The 14,685-nt window shown below is 37.2% G+C and overlaps 1 protein-coding gene across 3 annotated transcripts; it reads right to left on the reverse strand.

The window, feature by feature from the left end:
• Window positions 1–3,621: 3,621 nt before the first annotated feature.
• Window positions 3,622–9,459, reverse strand: LOC105042282 (YTH domain-containing protein ECT4). 3 transcript variants are annotated; one of them, XM_010919418.4, is made up of 9 exons: window positions 9,186–9,459; window positions 8,398–8,474; window positions 8,151–8,295; window positions 7,793–7,869; window positions 6,826–7,395; window positions 5,899–6,480; window positions 5,604–5,816; window positions 5,378–5,521; window positions 3,622–4,363 (listed from the first exon to the last, which is right to left on the reverse strand). In XM_010919418.4, exons 1-9 carry the CDS (start codon window positions 9,211–9,213, stop codon window positions 4,112–4,114), a joined length of 2,088 nt encoding a protein of 695 aa, XP_010917720.1. In that variant the 5' UTR covers window positions 9,214–9,459; the 3' UTR covers window positions 3,622–4,111. The 3 variants fall into 3 exon arrangements, with proteins under 3 accessions (XP_010917720.1, XP_073109698.1, XP_019704938.1); XM_073253597.1 differs by lacking the exon at window positions 9,186–9,459 and adding an exon at window positions 9,069–9,174 and having other exon boundaries at window positions 8,398–8,512; XM_019849379.3 differs by lacking the exon at window positions 8,151–8,295 and having other exon boundaries at window positions 9,186–9,457.
• Between the last annotated feature and the right edge of the window lie 5,226 nt (window positions 9,460–14,685).

The raw sequence follows: 14,685 nt of genomic DNA on the forward strand, positions 1-14,685 counted from the left end.
CTTTGTACGCCTGAAAGCAATGGAGCATAAATAGTTTATAAATGCCATGTACCTTACCATTCTTTGCATCATATTGTTATTAACCGAAAATCATATTGTGGAAGATATTACTTGAGCTTCTCCGCTCTTTCCATGAGCTTCTGTTCTTGACCCAGCACCATATTTGGGATGAATAGCAATATATTGGTTGTTACCTACCTTTTATGCTGGAAAGTGATAGAGCATAAAAGAGTACTTCCATGTCAAGCTAAAATTTTTTGGATTTTTTGCCTCTCATTGCGCATTCATATTTACTCAAACTAGAATTCCAAGATTTCCTCTCGAACTAAATTCAACTACAAAGGGAATTAAACAAGTATTGCTGCTTTTTATGGCTATTGGTGTATAACCCCATGAATAGCATTAAGTCAATTGATAATCTTGTAGATACTTTGCTGCATTCAGAGGGATATCGATGGGGTTTTCTCACCCATGCAACCCATTAGCCGGTCCGATCACATTAAATCTTCTTGTACCATACCTGTTTTATCTTCTATTAGCTTTCTATTATTTTGTTCATGTATTCCTTGAGTTGTAGCATGTGTTGGCTTATTTTTGAATAGAAATCTTATAATAATTAAGAGAAAAATTAAAAAAAACTATGGTAGCATTATGGTAATTATCTTTGGATCTAATGTATAATTTAGCTAAGCATTTAGTGTTGTGGCTTTCATATAACTTGCTGACGGTATTTTATGATAGCAACCAAAGAAGTTACAAAATTTTACTTGTGCTTATCTATAGAATACTAACCCCTTCTCTAAGAATTTGTGAGTGCTAAATAATTTTTATTGATTTCCCAAATGACTAACTTAAGGCTTGTTGCTTTAGGCACTGCAAATATTTTGTTCTTAATACCAACATGTGAGGTTTTATATATTTTGATGGTATATTACTTTGGGGTAATTTTGTGATACTTTTACAATTAGTATGCATTCATGTGAACTGTGGGTGTGTCTGCCGCTGGCATCAGTCAAAGACAAGGGATTACTTTTACCCAAAAAAAAAATGAAGACAAGCGATTAACTCCTTGATTGCAGAGGCACAGGCAATGGTTTCAACTTGCACATGTGGGAGGTGTCTTTGCAAGGGAGCAGACGGTTTGTAAACACTCTAACCATATTATCATAATGTGGCAGTTTGCTTGTTACTTTATTACTATAAATTTAAAAAAAAAATTATATACTATAGCTAATGAAGGCTTGCTAGCACTCTTTTGCATTGTAATATCATGGCAATTTGCTTTTCGATGTATTACTATATTTTTGATAAAAAAATATTTTGTGTGCTATAACTAATGTCGTTTTATCCAAAATTAGGAAGGAAAATTTTTTTTTTAAAAGAGTTCTTTAATTTTGAATAAAAAAAAATGCATTCAACTGATAGGTATAAAAATTTGATAAGGGATCAACTTGATCACGATCCAGCTTTTTTTTATAGTGGTCTAACTATCAGACTCATGATTAGACTAGGTCATAACTATAAAAAATTTAACAAAATTAAAATATATAGTCATAGATAAATTTTCATTTTAAAATTATCCATTAAATTACATGGGTCTATATTTTATAGCACTTTCTTATTATAGTAGATCAAAAATAATCCCATACTTTTTAAAATGTTATTTATATATCATAAAGCAAATAGGTACAACTCATTAATCTGACTTCCGAGTCAATTAATCAGATTAGGTAATAACTAAAAATATTTATTAAATTTAAAAATATGTAAAATGAACGTAAAAATATATTTTTAGTAAAATAAATTTAGTTTGCTTACATTTTTAACTTCAAATATTATCTTTTAAATCATATGAGTCTTTATTTTACAATATACTCTTATTGTAGTAAATACAAAAACAATCACAAGTCTGCCCCAATTTTTTAAAAGAATTGTTTATATATAATCTATAAAAGAATATAAAATTTAATAATGCTCTTAGTAAAATACTATAATATCAAAAAGAGGAAATTCTTCCATGGTCCCATAACCATGTTTCCCACCTCTCTCTTTCTTATAAATTGATTTGATGGCCACCAAGGCAACATCATGTTATACTCATAATTCATTATGAACATCATATCATAAATCATTGAATAATGTTTAATTTGAGAATGAAGACCTAATCATCATTCAACTAGCGAACACTAAATGAACAATTGCAGGAAAATAACTGCTAGATGCTACAGTCTATTATGTTTGCTTTTTAGAGGGCAAATTTCAAGGTTCAACTTAAAAGTTGGAGTTGAAGCATGTCTCCTTTCGCACTTCGGCTTCATTAGGTTCTACATTTAGACAGACACTACAGACATCAAACATATTTATAATCTGATTTTTATCCCAACAAACAGCAATCCATCTGGATAGATTTATGGGTTCTGATCTTATCCCAGCAATTCAGCCACATGACCAACAATTTTATACCATGTGATTTTTCTGCTTTTTGTAGACTACAATTTATACCATCAGAATGATGATTTTTTTCTCACTTGCAACTAATTGCTCTTTCAAAACATTTCCGATCATATTTACCAATCTCCCTCACAAAACACCATACCTTTTGGAAAAAATATTATACTCATCATCATCATGACAAGATATAACAAATGCCATCATTGACAACCTCACTGTTTATAGAATCCCATCACTTCTATGTTTGCATTTCTAAGTATGAGAACATTATATGTTATGTAAATTCTCTATGACATCAATTCACACTAAAATACCCAAAGTGCACTGAAATTGCTATAAAGTATAATATATTCAGAAAATAATGAAGTAATAAGCTTTTCCTTACCAAGTATTTCTGACAACTGAATCACTTTCAGATAAAAGCTTCCAACTGCTATAAAGCCCTGGTTGTTAAATTGTCCAGACAACAGTAAATTCACATCCCATCATTTCTAAAGCCTAAGCTCCCTCACTGGAAATTTCACTTGCAATTAACATTGAGATATTTAAAGCACTCTTTTACAATAATAATAATATAATTCCCGTCGGTGCACCAACCGCATAATTCTTATTCCATTATTTAAAAGAATGCCGCGGCAACACCTCATGTGCCATCGGATTGATTCATCACCAGTTACCCCTTCAACCCACTGAACATAGAAATAGCTGTCCGACATTATGAATTCACAACCAAGTTTGAGATCTGATGCCTACACACGTGGGGGCATGTAGCCAAATTGCAGATAATTTGTGCTGGTACCAATCTATCAAAGAGTTTTTCTATTATCGAGGAACCAAGCCAAATTAACTCATATGGACATAGAAATGCGGACCCAGAGCTCTCTTTGGCTCACTGCCTCACAGATCATAACTTGCTCCATCTAAATTACATTGCCATTCTTTTGTTAAATAAATTACATTGCCATCGATATGAGATTCAAAACAAAGGGAAATCTCTCCCCTTTTTCTTTTTTTGTCAGTCTGAAAAACAAATTCGATAAGAAACTACGAGTCCACAATCAAATTTGAGATCTCATTCCCCTGGGCTGTTCTCAATTGCAGATTGTTTCTACTGAAGCCAACAAATCAAGTGTCTCCTTTGATGCACATATTCAAATTGAAGTCATGGAATTGGAAGATGCAAAGCATACTAAGAGCTCCCCTCAACTCCTCCCTTGCAATACTCTAACATGATTCTTATTCTTAGAGGTACAAAGATTTACAGGAGAAGGAAAGACTTCATAAAAGGAAAGACAATTTCAAGTGTAAAAGACAATCTAATCCAAACCCCAAAACTAAAATTGGTAGCGAAAAACTCCTCAGTACACTCTGCAAAAACCCCAATATTCCGAAACCTAAGAACAGTCCAGATGTGGAAATGGCAACCCAACTCAGTACTCTAGGCATTGAGAAAACCAACTGCCTTATCACACTCAAGCGGCTATGAAGGCTTTTGTTGCAAAAGATCTCAGCACCCCACACGTAAAATCCTCTGCAGCCTTGCAAATCTGGGCGTCGGATGCCCAGGCATAATGACATTTATTTGAGCCAACAAAAAGGTATTCTGAAACCACTTCTAGACAGTTCATTGGCTACGGCTGACAAACTAGGGGTTAACACCCTAACATCCACCTGCAGAACCATTCGCAATTGCTCTCTTCTCTGTTGCTGGTTTAGCCATCTTCAACGCATCACCAGCTGCAACAGCCACACCATTTTCCTCGGATGGCTTTAGTTCTTCAAGGCCACCCTGCTGCACATCCTTGTTCAAAATTGTAACAGATTCCAAAGGTTTCTGCCATCTGGGCTTCCCATTAGCAGCATCCTTCTCTCTCTCCCCAGCAACAGCATCAGAAGTTTTTCCATCCCAGGCCTGAAAGCCAAAAAGAGAGAACAATAAGCCGATGATAGGCATAATGGAAGAGTTTGTTAGAAAGTAGCAAATGATGCATCCATCAAGCAACAAAATGAGCAAATAGAAAACACAGAAGCAATGTCTCTTAAACTGGGATGCTTGCTGCAGCCCAAATGGACATACTTTCCATAATAAACTGGCATGTCGGCTACAGCCCAAATCTGATGCCAACAGCCACCAAGCTACATAAACTGGCATGCATGATACAGCCCAAATAGACATAGCTGGTATGCTTGCTACAGCCCAAATAGATATAGTTTCTATAGTAAACTGGCATGCTTGCTACTAGGGGTGTACAACAGTCTGGTCTAGTTTGAGGATATTCTTAAACAAAACCAGTAAATTACGATTTGCCAATTTTACAAACCAAATCAGATCATTTTGTCACTCAGACCAGACCAAATCAGACCGGTGAATTACAGTTTGGCCTGATTTGACTAACGGTTTAATATATTGCAACATGGAAGACAGAAAATCTTGAGAAAGAAAAATATTCTAGCCAAATAAAAACTGAAATTATCAGGATATTCTTATGTAATCATGAATCTATAAATACAATACAATGCAACAGTGGCAAGATGTGACCATTATTCTCATTTTTCAAAAGAATCTTCCTTTCTTTCTCATATTATGCTTGACGGTTTGGTCTGGTCTAATATTTTTGTAAAATCAGATCAGACCGTTAAACCATTTTATATGAAAATCATAAACTAAACTAGGCCATTTTAGTTTTCAAACCAGACCATACCGATAAAAATGGTTTGGTCTAGTTCGGTTTAACTGTTTGAACCATTTAGTGAACACCTCTGCTTGCTACAACCCAAATAGATATAGCTTCTATAATAAATTGGCATGCTTGCTATAGCCCAAATCTGATCCCAATAAGAAAAAGATAATCCGAAAATCTGAAACATACGAACATTTTCATTTAAAAAAAGGACATGAAAGGAACAATTGAAAAGCACAGCACACCTGTTTCTGAAGCTGTTGCTTGGCCTTTTTCTCTTGCATCAATTTCTGGCGGTTCTCATAGAACATGAAATCATCCAAAATGGATGTCTTGCTCACATGCTCCTTAAAAATCTTGAGCATTTGAAGACCCTGTTCCAGTTTTACCTGCAGCACAAAAAGCAAGAAACAGTAAGTAAAAGCTTTCAATGTGAAATAACATACCATAACAACTCAGAAAGATCCTAACCTCTTGACTATCTCGACTGTTTGTCACTGGCTTGTTATCATTGTTCTCTAATGTGATGTGCTTGAGAACGCTGTTCGCTACATCCTTGACAATGTGCCACTTGACATGGAAGCAACCATTCCACTTGTCTTGCTGCCAGTACTCCACAGTCTTGTTAAAATCAACCGGACCCACCATTTCCGCAACCCCAACAAATTGCCCACTGGTGTTGACCTGAAAATATGAAAATGTCTTGATGACTAAATCAAAAGCAAAAATAGAAAACAAAGTAATCTTAGAATGACATGATACTTACTGAGAAAAACAAAAAGACAGGGCATCCACTAGCTTTCTGCTGAGCTTCCTGGTATCCAGCATCCAGCTTCTTGTTTCCATTGGGGGTGCTTGCCCAGACGTTGTATTTGATGCTCTTATGAATATCATCCTCACTATATGATTTAATGATGAAGAACTTTGCATCAGTGTATTTCTCAGGGAAGTCAGCACGGTTGTATTGTTCCTTATCTTGTATTACAATAGAATCATCATTCCCGATTGAAGAGAGGCTCTGCCCCCTTGCAGCAATTGTAACAGTAGGACCAAAAATCCTTTGGTTTTTCAAGTGCCCTGCCCTAGGCCCTCTGTTCAGCTCACTAAAACCATCTTGGTTCTCATTGCCATAACCATAATATCCATTGCCACGGCCCCGAGGTTTGTACCTGCTGTCTGCAACCAATCCCCAGTGCCCATTCATCCTAGAATCATAACCATTTGATCCAAAGCCAACACCAGTTCTGAGTGCATTCTGGCCATAAAACCGGTTGTTTGGGTACATCCTATTGACGAAACCAGAAGCTGCTGGTCCCATCCCAGATGTCGGTCTTGAGGCATGCAAACCCTAGGGATAATAAAGAGTGATAATCAATAGGCTATAAGCGGCACATAAAATAACAATACGACCAAACTAAACAGTTTGCAATCTCAAGCAGAATTCATAAGAACATACCATTCAAGCAAAGGTAAAATGAAAATGAATTTAGAAATTAGATCAATATCTTCTCGCTGCCTCGTGTAATAGCTTTTGCTCTGTGGCAAACATTAGGACCAGTGACCCTCACCTGAAATACTTGGTGCTCTGAAGTCAAAAGGCCTAATTAGTTAAATGAAGTTGGCCACAGAACAGTCGCTAACTCAAGCTGGCAGCTTGCAAGTAATACATAACAGGCACTGCCATAGAACATACCATGACATGAGGAAGAGGATGGTGATTCTGATTTCTTGCTGCAGTTGTACCATTATGTGATGCTGTAGACGATATGGAGCTTGTTGTAGCTGGTCTGTGTTGCCCATTCGAGAAAACTGGTCCCTCAGACCAGGGTACCGGGGACCGCATTCCATCAAAACTGAATCTTGGATCCTTGTAACCAGTAGAAGTCAGTCCTCTACCATGGGAACTATTCAAAGTTAATGACTGATTTTGGTGGCTTGGCCTTTGAGGTGCTGACCCACTATTTCCATTTGCATTCCCATTGGCAATTCCATTTGAGTTGGCCTTGGTTGTATCCACTGGGATGGATGGCTGATCAGCAGCAGCCGAAGTCGAAACCTTGCTTTGAGAAGTAGGGGATTGGTTTGCCATATGTGGTGCCCTGATAGGAGTTAGTGGCTGGAAAAATGGAGTTGGGTACTGATAATGCTGTGGACCATACGGTTGACCATCATGCCCAATGGTAGGAACTGGGGAACCAGGAGATGGATATGCACCATAAGGAGCATACCCATATCCATGATGATACATATCTCCATAGAACCCCTGCCAAGCACCAAAAAAACATTAAGTTAATCCTATCACAAATGCACAGAGAATACCTTTTTATTTAAATACTTCAGCTTGTAGAGTATTTTTGATCTACAAGAAATATCAAGTTCCATTGAACATGACACATGCAATAAAAATACTGTATCTCTGAGCACGATAGTACACAAAATAAAGCAGCATGTAAAAGACATCCACATTGCACAACCTACAGAAAAGCCACAAAATAGAAACCATATCATTCCCCCAATTCTGACCTAGATGATCATTCATTTAAATCTCAGATATAGTGATCTCAAACAACTTAATTCAATTATACCATCCCAAAGAAATCCGCCTTTACTTTTATCCACATTAGTTCTGAGCCAAAAAAATTTCAGGTGAGATAACTTACAGGAGGCATCTCCACTCCATCTTGGTTCAAATACCTAGAGTAATCATCCCCCCACTCATTGACAGAACCATCGAAACCTGAAAAATCAAAACTGAAATAAGACATCTGTAATAATCCAAGGAAAAAGATAATTCCAACAGCACTCAAAGTAAGTTAACATATAAAACAAACAATGTAAACCCAAAAGAGAGGATGCTACCACAGTTAAACTATTCGGGAGAAAAAGGCTTCATCGGCCACCTCATTTAATAATAAAAAAAAATCATACTAATTCACTAAAAGCCTTGGGACAAACAATAACAATTGATGACAAGAGAAAAAGCCCATACACCAGAGGGCTTTGCAGGCAATTCATTACCTCCATAATAGAAAGGGTATCCATTGGGAAAATAACACATGCTTGGATCCATGAAGTCTGGAAGTAGAGGTGTTAATGACCGCTGTGATGGGATCAGCATATTTGGGACTTCACCATTGGCAGACCCAAATTGAATAGCAGAAGGCTATTAATCCAAATCCAGGAAAAGAATTAACACCAGCCCATCTCTCCCATAAAAGCTGTGTGATCTACAAGAGAACTGGTCAAAGGAGAAAAAAAAAACTACCTTCTTGGTAGCCTCCATAGCACCATTAGTCTTGGCCTGAGAATCCATCGACAACTTTTGCAGCAAATCTGAAGCTTCTGGGGCAGATGAATTAAGGAGAAGAAACAAACTATACCTATATATATATGACAATCAATTAAAAATCAAAAAGCATTACATCACAAATAAAAGGACGCATTAAGAATCTTAATAAAATTTATAGAAGACAAAAACGACAGCGGACCACAAAAACTTATTTTGATCAATTTAATCATCAGTAGTACCATTTTAACAAGTCTACCTACTAATTTCAATTCAATGAGCCATTTCTGCAAGAATTAATAACCAAAACAGATCAACATGAACAACAAATCAGCAGGAAAAAAAATACGATTTTATTCATGTCTGATTGAAGAACTCTCTTGCAAGAATAATAATCCAAGTCACGCACATAACAGAATTAGAAAAGGCAAAAGTAAACAAACAGAATTCAGAAGTCCAAAAACTCATCGGAATCAACACAAAGGCCCAATTAACAGAAGGGAAACCAATATCGCAAAGAGAACAGCAACCCAAAAGACCAAAATAGTCATAGAAGGTCTTCGATCTACGAAAAACCCTCACAAAACCCTCGAAGACAACAGGTAACCGGGAAAAAAAAAAGAAAAAAAAAAAACTCAGCTTTAACGCACCAGAAATCGTAAAACAAGTGATCCAAACGAAACAGGGGAATCAAACCAATCAGAAACGACACCACAAACTCTGACCCTAAAACCAGCAGTCTTCTATCAAGAAAACGAAAAGGATACGGTCAGTAGTGGGAGCAACAGCTGTCATGGTGAGATCTCGAAAAGGCACGCGTGTTGGGCGAGGTTCCGATGGAATCCGATGGCAAAATCCTAGGAGACAGGAGGAATAGAGAAGAGAGAGAGGGGGTAGAGAGACCCCAGGCGGGGCGCGGGAGAAGGGGGGAGAGGGGTGGGAAACCCTAAGAGAGAGAAAGTAGGAGGACGAGAGCCGCCAGGAAGGAATCCAAATTCCAAACGAGAGGGGTTTCGGACACCAAAAAGCAGTGATTCAAATAGCACCACGGCTTCGCCTCCACCACTGGATCCATTATATATATATATATTTTTTTTTTTTAATTTATTTATTTATTTATTTATTTATGCGTGTTTTTTTTTTTTTTTTTTTTCGGTTATAAATATGTGTGTAACTTGGCTAAGGGGAAAGAAACCCTAGTCCTCCTGGACTCGTCTCTATCTTTTCATGGGCCATTGACCTCATATCGGGCGTAGAATAAAGATTTAGGATTCGCTTTGACGAGTCACGGAGTCAGGGTCTTGACTAGCATGTTGGACTAGGGTTAGGATTTTGATTAGACAATATAGGCTTTCATATTAAATTAGGGTTCTGACTGCAAGTGTTTCATGTTAAACTACGGTCCGGACTACATGTTCTTATGGTTAGAATCTTGGATCCAACACTAGCTGGACCATTACCATTCAAACTGGGGCCCTTGGTTATGCTTTGAGATATGTGTTGAAGTTCTATCACAAATCTTAAAGATTAATCCAAGGGTCTACATTGTTTCAAGCCATCAAATTTTTCAAGGAGCATTGGACGGAACTCCTTTCCTGAACTCTATCTAGGCTTGTTCAATATTTTTTGAGTTGTATCATCAAATTAGGTCTGTTCAACATGTTGAATAATATATTTTTAGCTAGCTCACATCCTTATCAAATAATGTGATCTTCTAGGATAGGCTACATCCAAGACCACAAAGAAGGATAGTATTTTCACTTAACAACTTGGGCTTTGATTGCAATTGCCAAGGAGTCTTGTATGTTGGGCCACTTGTAGTCTAGATCCAATATGTGTCAAATATGGGCCTACTTGTAGTCTAGATCCAATATGTTTCAACTCTTTTACTTTTGGGCTTCAATTTCTATATCAAATTACTTTTTGATTATGAATTAGTACACTTGTCAACATTGCAACTTCTAACTCATGATTAAAATGCATCATCTTAAATGCATCTTAGAAAACATGCAGACACCAACTCTTCCATTGACCTGTATGTAAGAACAAAATGTAAGGGCCCACACAAATAGAAGAATGTGGAATTGGGAGGCTACGAAAATGGGAACATTGCTATTTCCAGTTCACAAGATCATGTAAGAGTAAACTTGTCATTTTTTAACTTTATGCTTCAAATAATGTTTAGTGGTGAGGAATGTCTTGAGCAGTGGTTGATCAACTGCACTCATTATGAAGGTTTACATGAACCTAAATGCATGTCAAACATTGTCATATAGATCACTTGGTTGCCTTGATGACACTTGTTTGGAGTTACTGGCATCCAATTTCATCAAATTTTGATTTATGTCATGGTAGATCCATACTTTTTCAAAGTTATTTATCCTAGAAAATCATTTAAAATTATACATGATTAATTTCACATATTTGTGGGGGGGGAGAGAGAGAGAGAGACTTATTATTTTGGGATCCACAAAAATGGTGTGCAATTTGAGCTCTTTGGAACATGCATCTAATGATTCTACTTAAAATCTTATTATTACCTTGAAACTGAAGTTGAAATTAAAATCAATGTTAAAATAGTTAATGTCATGATCCAGGACAAAAGAATATATTCCGGATTTGATTTTATATCTTAACAATTGCGCTTATGAATGATTGGATATTGGAGCTGAGATAACTGAGATCAATCTCCAACTAAGGGCTTGGATCATGTGGATAGAATCAAGTTTTAAAGAAGAAAAGTTCAGCAAAGCTCAACTCACTTTCATTTTGAGTGGAAGAAAACAGCAGAGTAGCTTATGAGCCATACAATTTAACAGGTTGAGTCAGGATCGAAAGTTTCTTGTATTCTTTTTCTCTAATCCATCTACCTGGCAAAAACAAAACATGATTGATTACAAGATCCCTCAAGTTGAAACAATCTCCAAACAACCTGCTGTTTTTTTTCCCTCAAGTTGATAGTGACAACTAGGAGATTCCACCATTTTCTCAATATTTTGTTGGACGTTAAAGGCCCTCCAAGAATCTCACATAGAAACAAGGTCAGGTGGTGAATGAGATCAATTTTTTTAGATCAATATCAACAGACAGATTCCAAATTTTTTTGATTTGGTTTAGAGTTTAATAGTGATTAAGTTTGCATTAGAATCATATATTTGGAGCTGCAATTAGAAGTTAATTATCAAAACTAAAATAGACTAAGGGAGTGCACAAAGTCATTGTCAAAAGTTTATATTGAGAATAATAATAGATTGAGGGTGAGAGAGAGGAACAAAGCACCAGTTATTGGTTGAAACAATTAATAAATCCAATTTGAGTGTAAGATCACATATGAATATGATATTGGGGTCGCATGTGCAATGGTAAAAAAGGACTATACTTGCTCCAAAGAGATAATAAAGATCAAAATTGAGGTTGAAAAGATTCCAAGATGAAGTCGATATGAAAGTCAAGGATAGAACAAAATTCCAGACTGACATTATGGCTGCTGCCTTAACTTGACCATTGAGATAAAAATTAGAGTGACATTAAGATTTTAAGTTGAGTTGAACTTTCTTAAAATTGGTATGACCTACCTTGTTCCCAGGTATTATATAGGATTCATTAGTCTTCTTGGAATATATTAGACCATGAAATGCAGAGAGTGCTACCATAGCCTCAACAATGATTAGAATTATTTTTTTTCTTGGAAGGAAATGATCAGAATTATACTGGTCACAACTAATTATTAGTATATATAATGATCACGAGCAAAATTAGCATGTAACGTAATATGAGAGTATCTTTAGTCATTTCGACAAGCCCAATCCCAATCCCAACGATAGTTTGTTTAAATTTTGTTAAATGATACTATTATTGTTGCAATATGAATGAATTTTGTAATTGAAGATCCATAGTTGGTGATTTATATACTCAAATAAGTCATTCATGCCTCCATTATAATGAAAACAAGAGGAACACAGTCTTGGATGACATTCAATTTTGTGGAAAAAAATCATTGAAGTTAACAATGATCCAAGCTCGGAAGATAATGACCTTGGATAAACATTCTGAAATTTTTCTAGGTCTATATCATCATCATTCATAATCTTTTATCCAGAATAAAAAAGAAAAATATATTACTTAACATGGGTCTTAACTTAAGAGGTTGGAGTGTTGGTGGTGGTGGTGGTGCACTAAGCTTTCGGGCCAGGCTAGTCTTTGGTTGGGTTCGTGGCACGGAAGAACTATAGTTCGCTTAGTTTGTCCAACGGTCTAATGAAGCCCATCACCTGGTGGACACCTTTAACATATTGTAGCTTAAAATTAGCCCTACCAAGGTCTAGTACATATAGAAAGTCATTGTGCACCACATGTGGTGCAATAAAAATAATGTGGAGTGCACCATCTAATCACTTTGAAACACGTAACCATCATTTTTCAATATATTTTTAATAGCGCATTTAATACTTGTAGTTCTATTTATTCATTTAGAATTTTGAATGACAAAAATACCCCTTCTGTTTCAAAAGTTTATGACATAACGTGGTTATATGATAACATTCTGCGGTCAAATTATGACTTCCTACGCATAGAAAATTATAATCTCTTTTCAGAAGTCATAAAAGGGGAAGGACATTTTCATCATTGAAAATTTATGAAATTTTTAAATGACAAAAATATCCCTCTCTTCTTTATGACATCCCGTAGTCAAATTATAAACAAGAAGTCATAATTTGACTGCAGAATATAATAATATGGCCACAAAATGTCATAATTTTTTTAAAAGATGAGAGGTATTTTCGTCATTCAAAATTTCAACTGAAAAAATGGAATTGCAGGTATTAAATGCATATTGGAAAGCGATGGCTGCATGGCCCAATCAGATAGGATGGTGTATTTTTTCTACGCCGCATGCAGTGTACAAAGAATTACTCCTAATACATATTACCCTATTTTTATTCTTTTGTTGTTAGCTAATAATGGGCCGTCCATCCACCTTCTATAGGAAAGGAATTAAAGAATTAAGAGAAGAACTCCCAAATAAAAGACTCTTTCCAAGCAACAGCACTGTAAGATCACCTTAGCAGAATACAAGCAAAAATTACCTTAGGTACACAAGCCTTCTCAAACTTGAGCCCCTTGTTCTTATGCTGGGCTAAGATCTAACCTTATTAAATGCCAAGTTAACAGGTTAGTTTCTAGTGTTTGGTGGTCCAAAACCAGGACCAGCAATCCTATGGCATTCCAAAGTTCAGTCAAGAGTACCACAACATGACAAAAAGATAAAGAAACTAATTATTGTAAGGCAGTGATGAAGAGATCACAACTTCCAAAAATGATGGGCAAAGGTTTGCTGGGGCATAGCCAACTTTGATCCACTTGATATCAGGACTCTATCATTGAAAGGCAGCTATCCATTTAAATGCTTAGCATGTTTTTAATGAGTAAGATTCAGAGGAGTGCAGCCTCTTCCTTTCTCCAACATTCCAGGAGCCACGAGTAATGGGAATGCCACTAAGATCAGGGAGTGTTAAGAGTCAATCTTCCGTCATCCCCAATGGTCAGCGAGCTGTACGATTACGTGGATGAATTATGAAGAACAACTCAACATAATACAAGGATTCATAGTCCGGTTTCAGATGTTGTAATCGAGTCTTAGGTCATTATACTAACATATATCCTCCTTGTCTCCTCTAGGCATCTTTAACAAGATGGTATTTCACTACTGTTGCGGCCAATCGCCTCGTCGCCCGATCGCCGGGAAGCGTGCACCTGCAAAAGGAAGTCCGCACTGACCGGAGGCGGCTCCGGCGGGGACCCTCCGACGGTCAAGTCAGAGAGGTGACTGGGCAACAGTGAAATGCAGACAGAGAGCTCTGAGAAAGAGGGAGGAAGAGAGAGAGAGAGGAGCGAGCCTGCGTATGTGGGAGAGACGGGCGGATCGACCCTTTGCACTGTTGCCTTCCCCGGTATATATAGTGGAGCACGGTATGGCGCCGTCATTAATGGCGCGGACAAGTGAGGAACTGTCAACTCACTGTAGACTGTCAGAGCCGTCGTGAAAATGTCATGTCGCCGTGCAGCCGTCTAATCACCAGGGTTGACCCGGCTCTCGGCGGGACAATGCCCCTAGGTAACTGTGCCGCATGTCCGTGTCAGAGCTGACAACGTCTGGCGGTCGTACGGTGGTTGGTGGAGTCGGCCGACCCAAGGTCGGTGACCAGCAAAGTGGCGTCGGACTCCTCCGTCGGTCGGCGAGCTTCATGTGGGTCGGCTACCGGGCCT

The sequence above is a fragment of the Elaeis guineensis genome, chromosome 3 (genome assembly GCF_000442705.2).
Source record: "Elaeis guineensis isolate ETL-2024a chromosome 3, EG11, whole genome shotgun sequence".
In the NCBI taxonomy this organism is placed as follows: Eukaryota; Viridiplantae; Streptophyta; class Magnoliopsida; order Arecales; family Arecaceae; genus Elaeis; species Elaeis guineensis.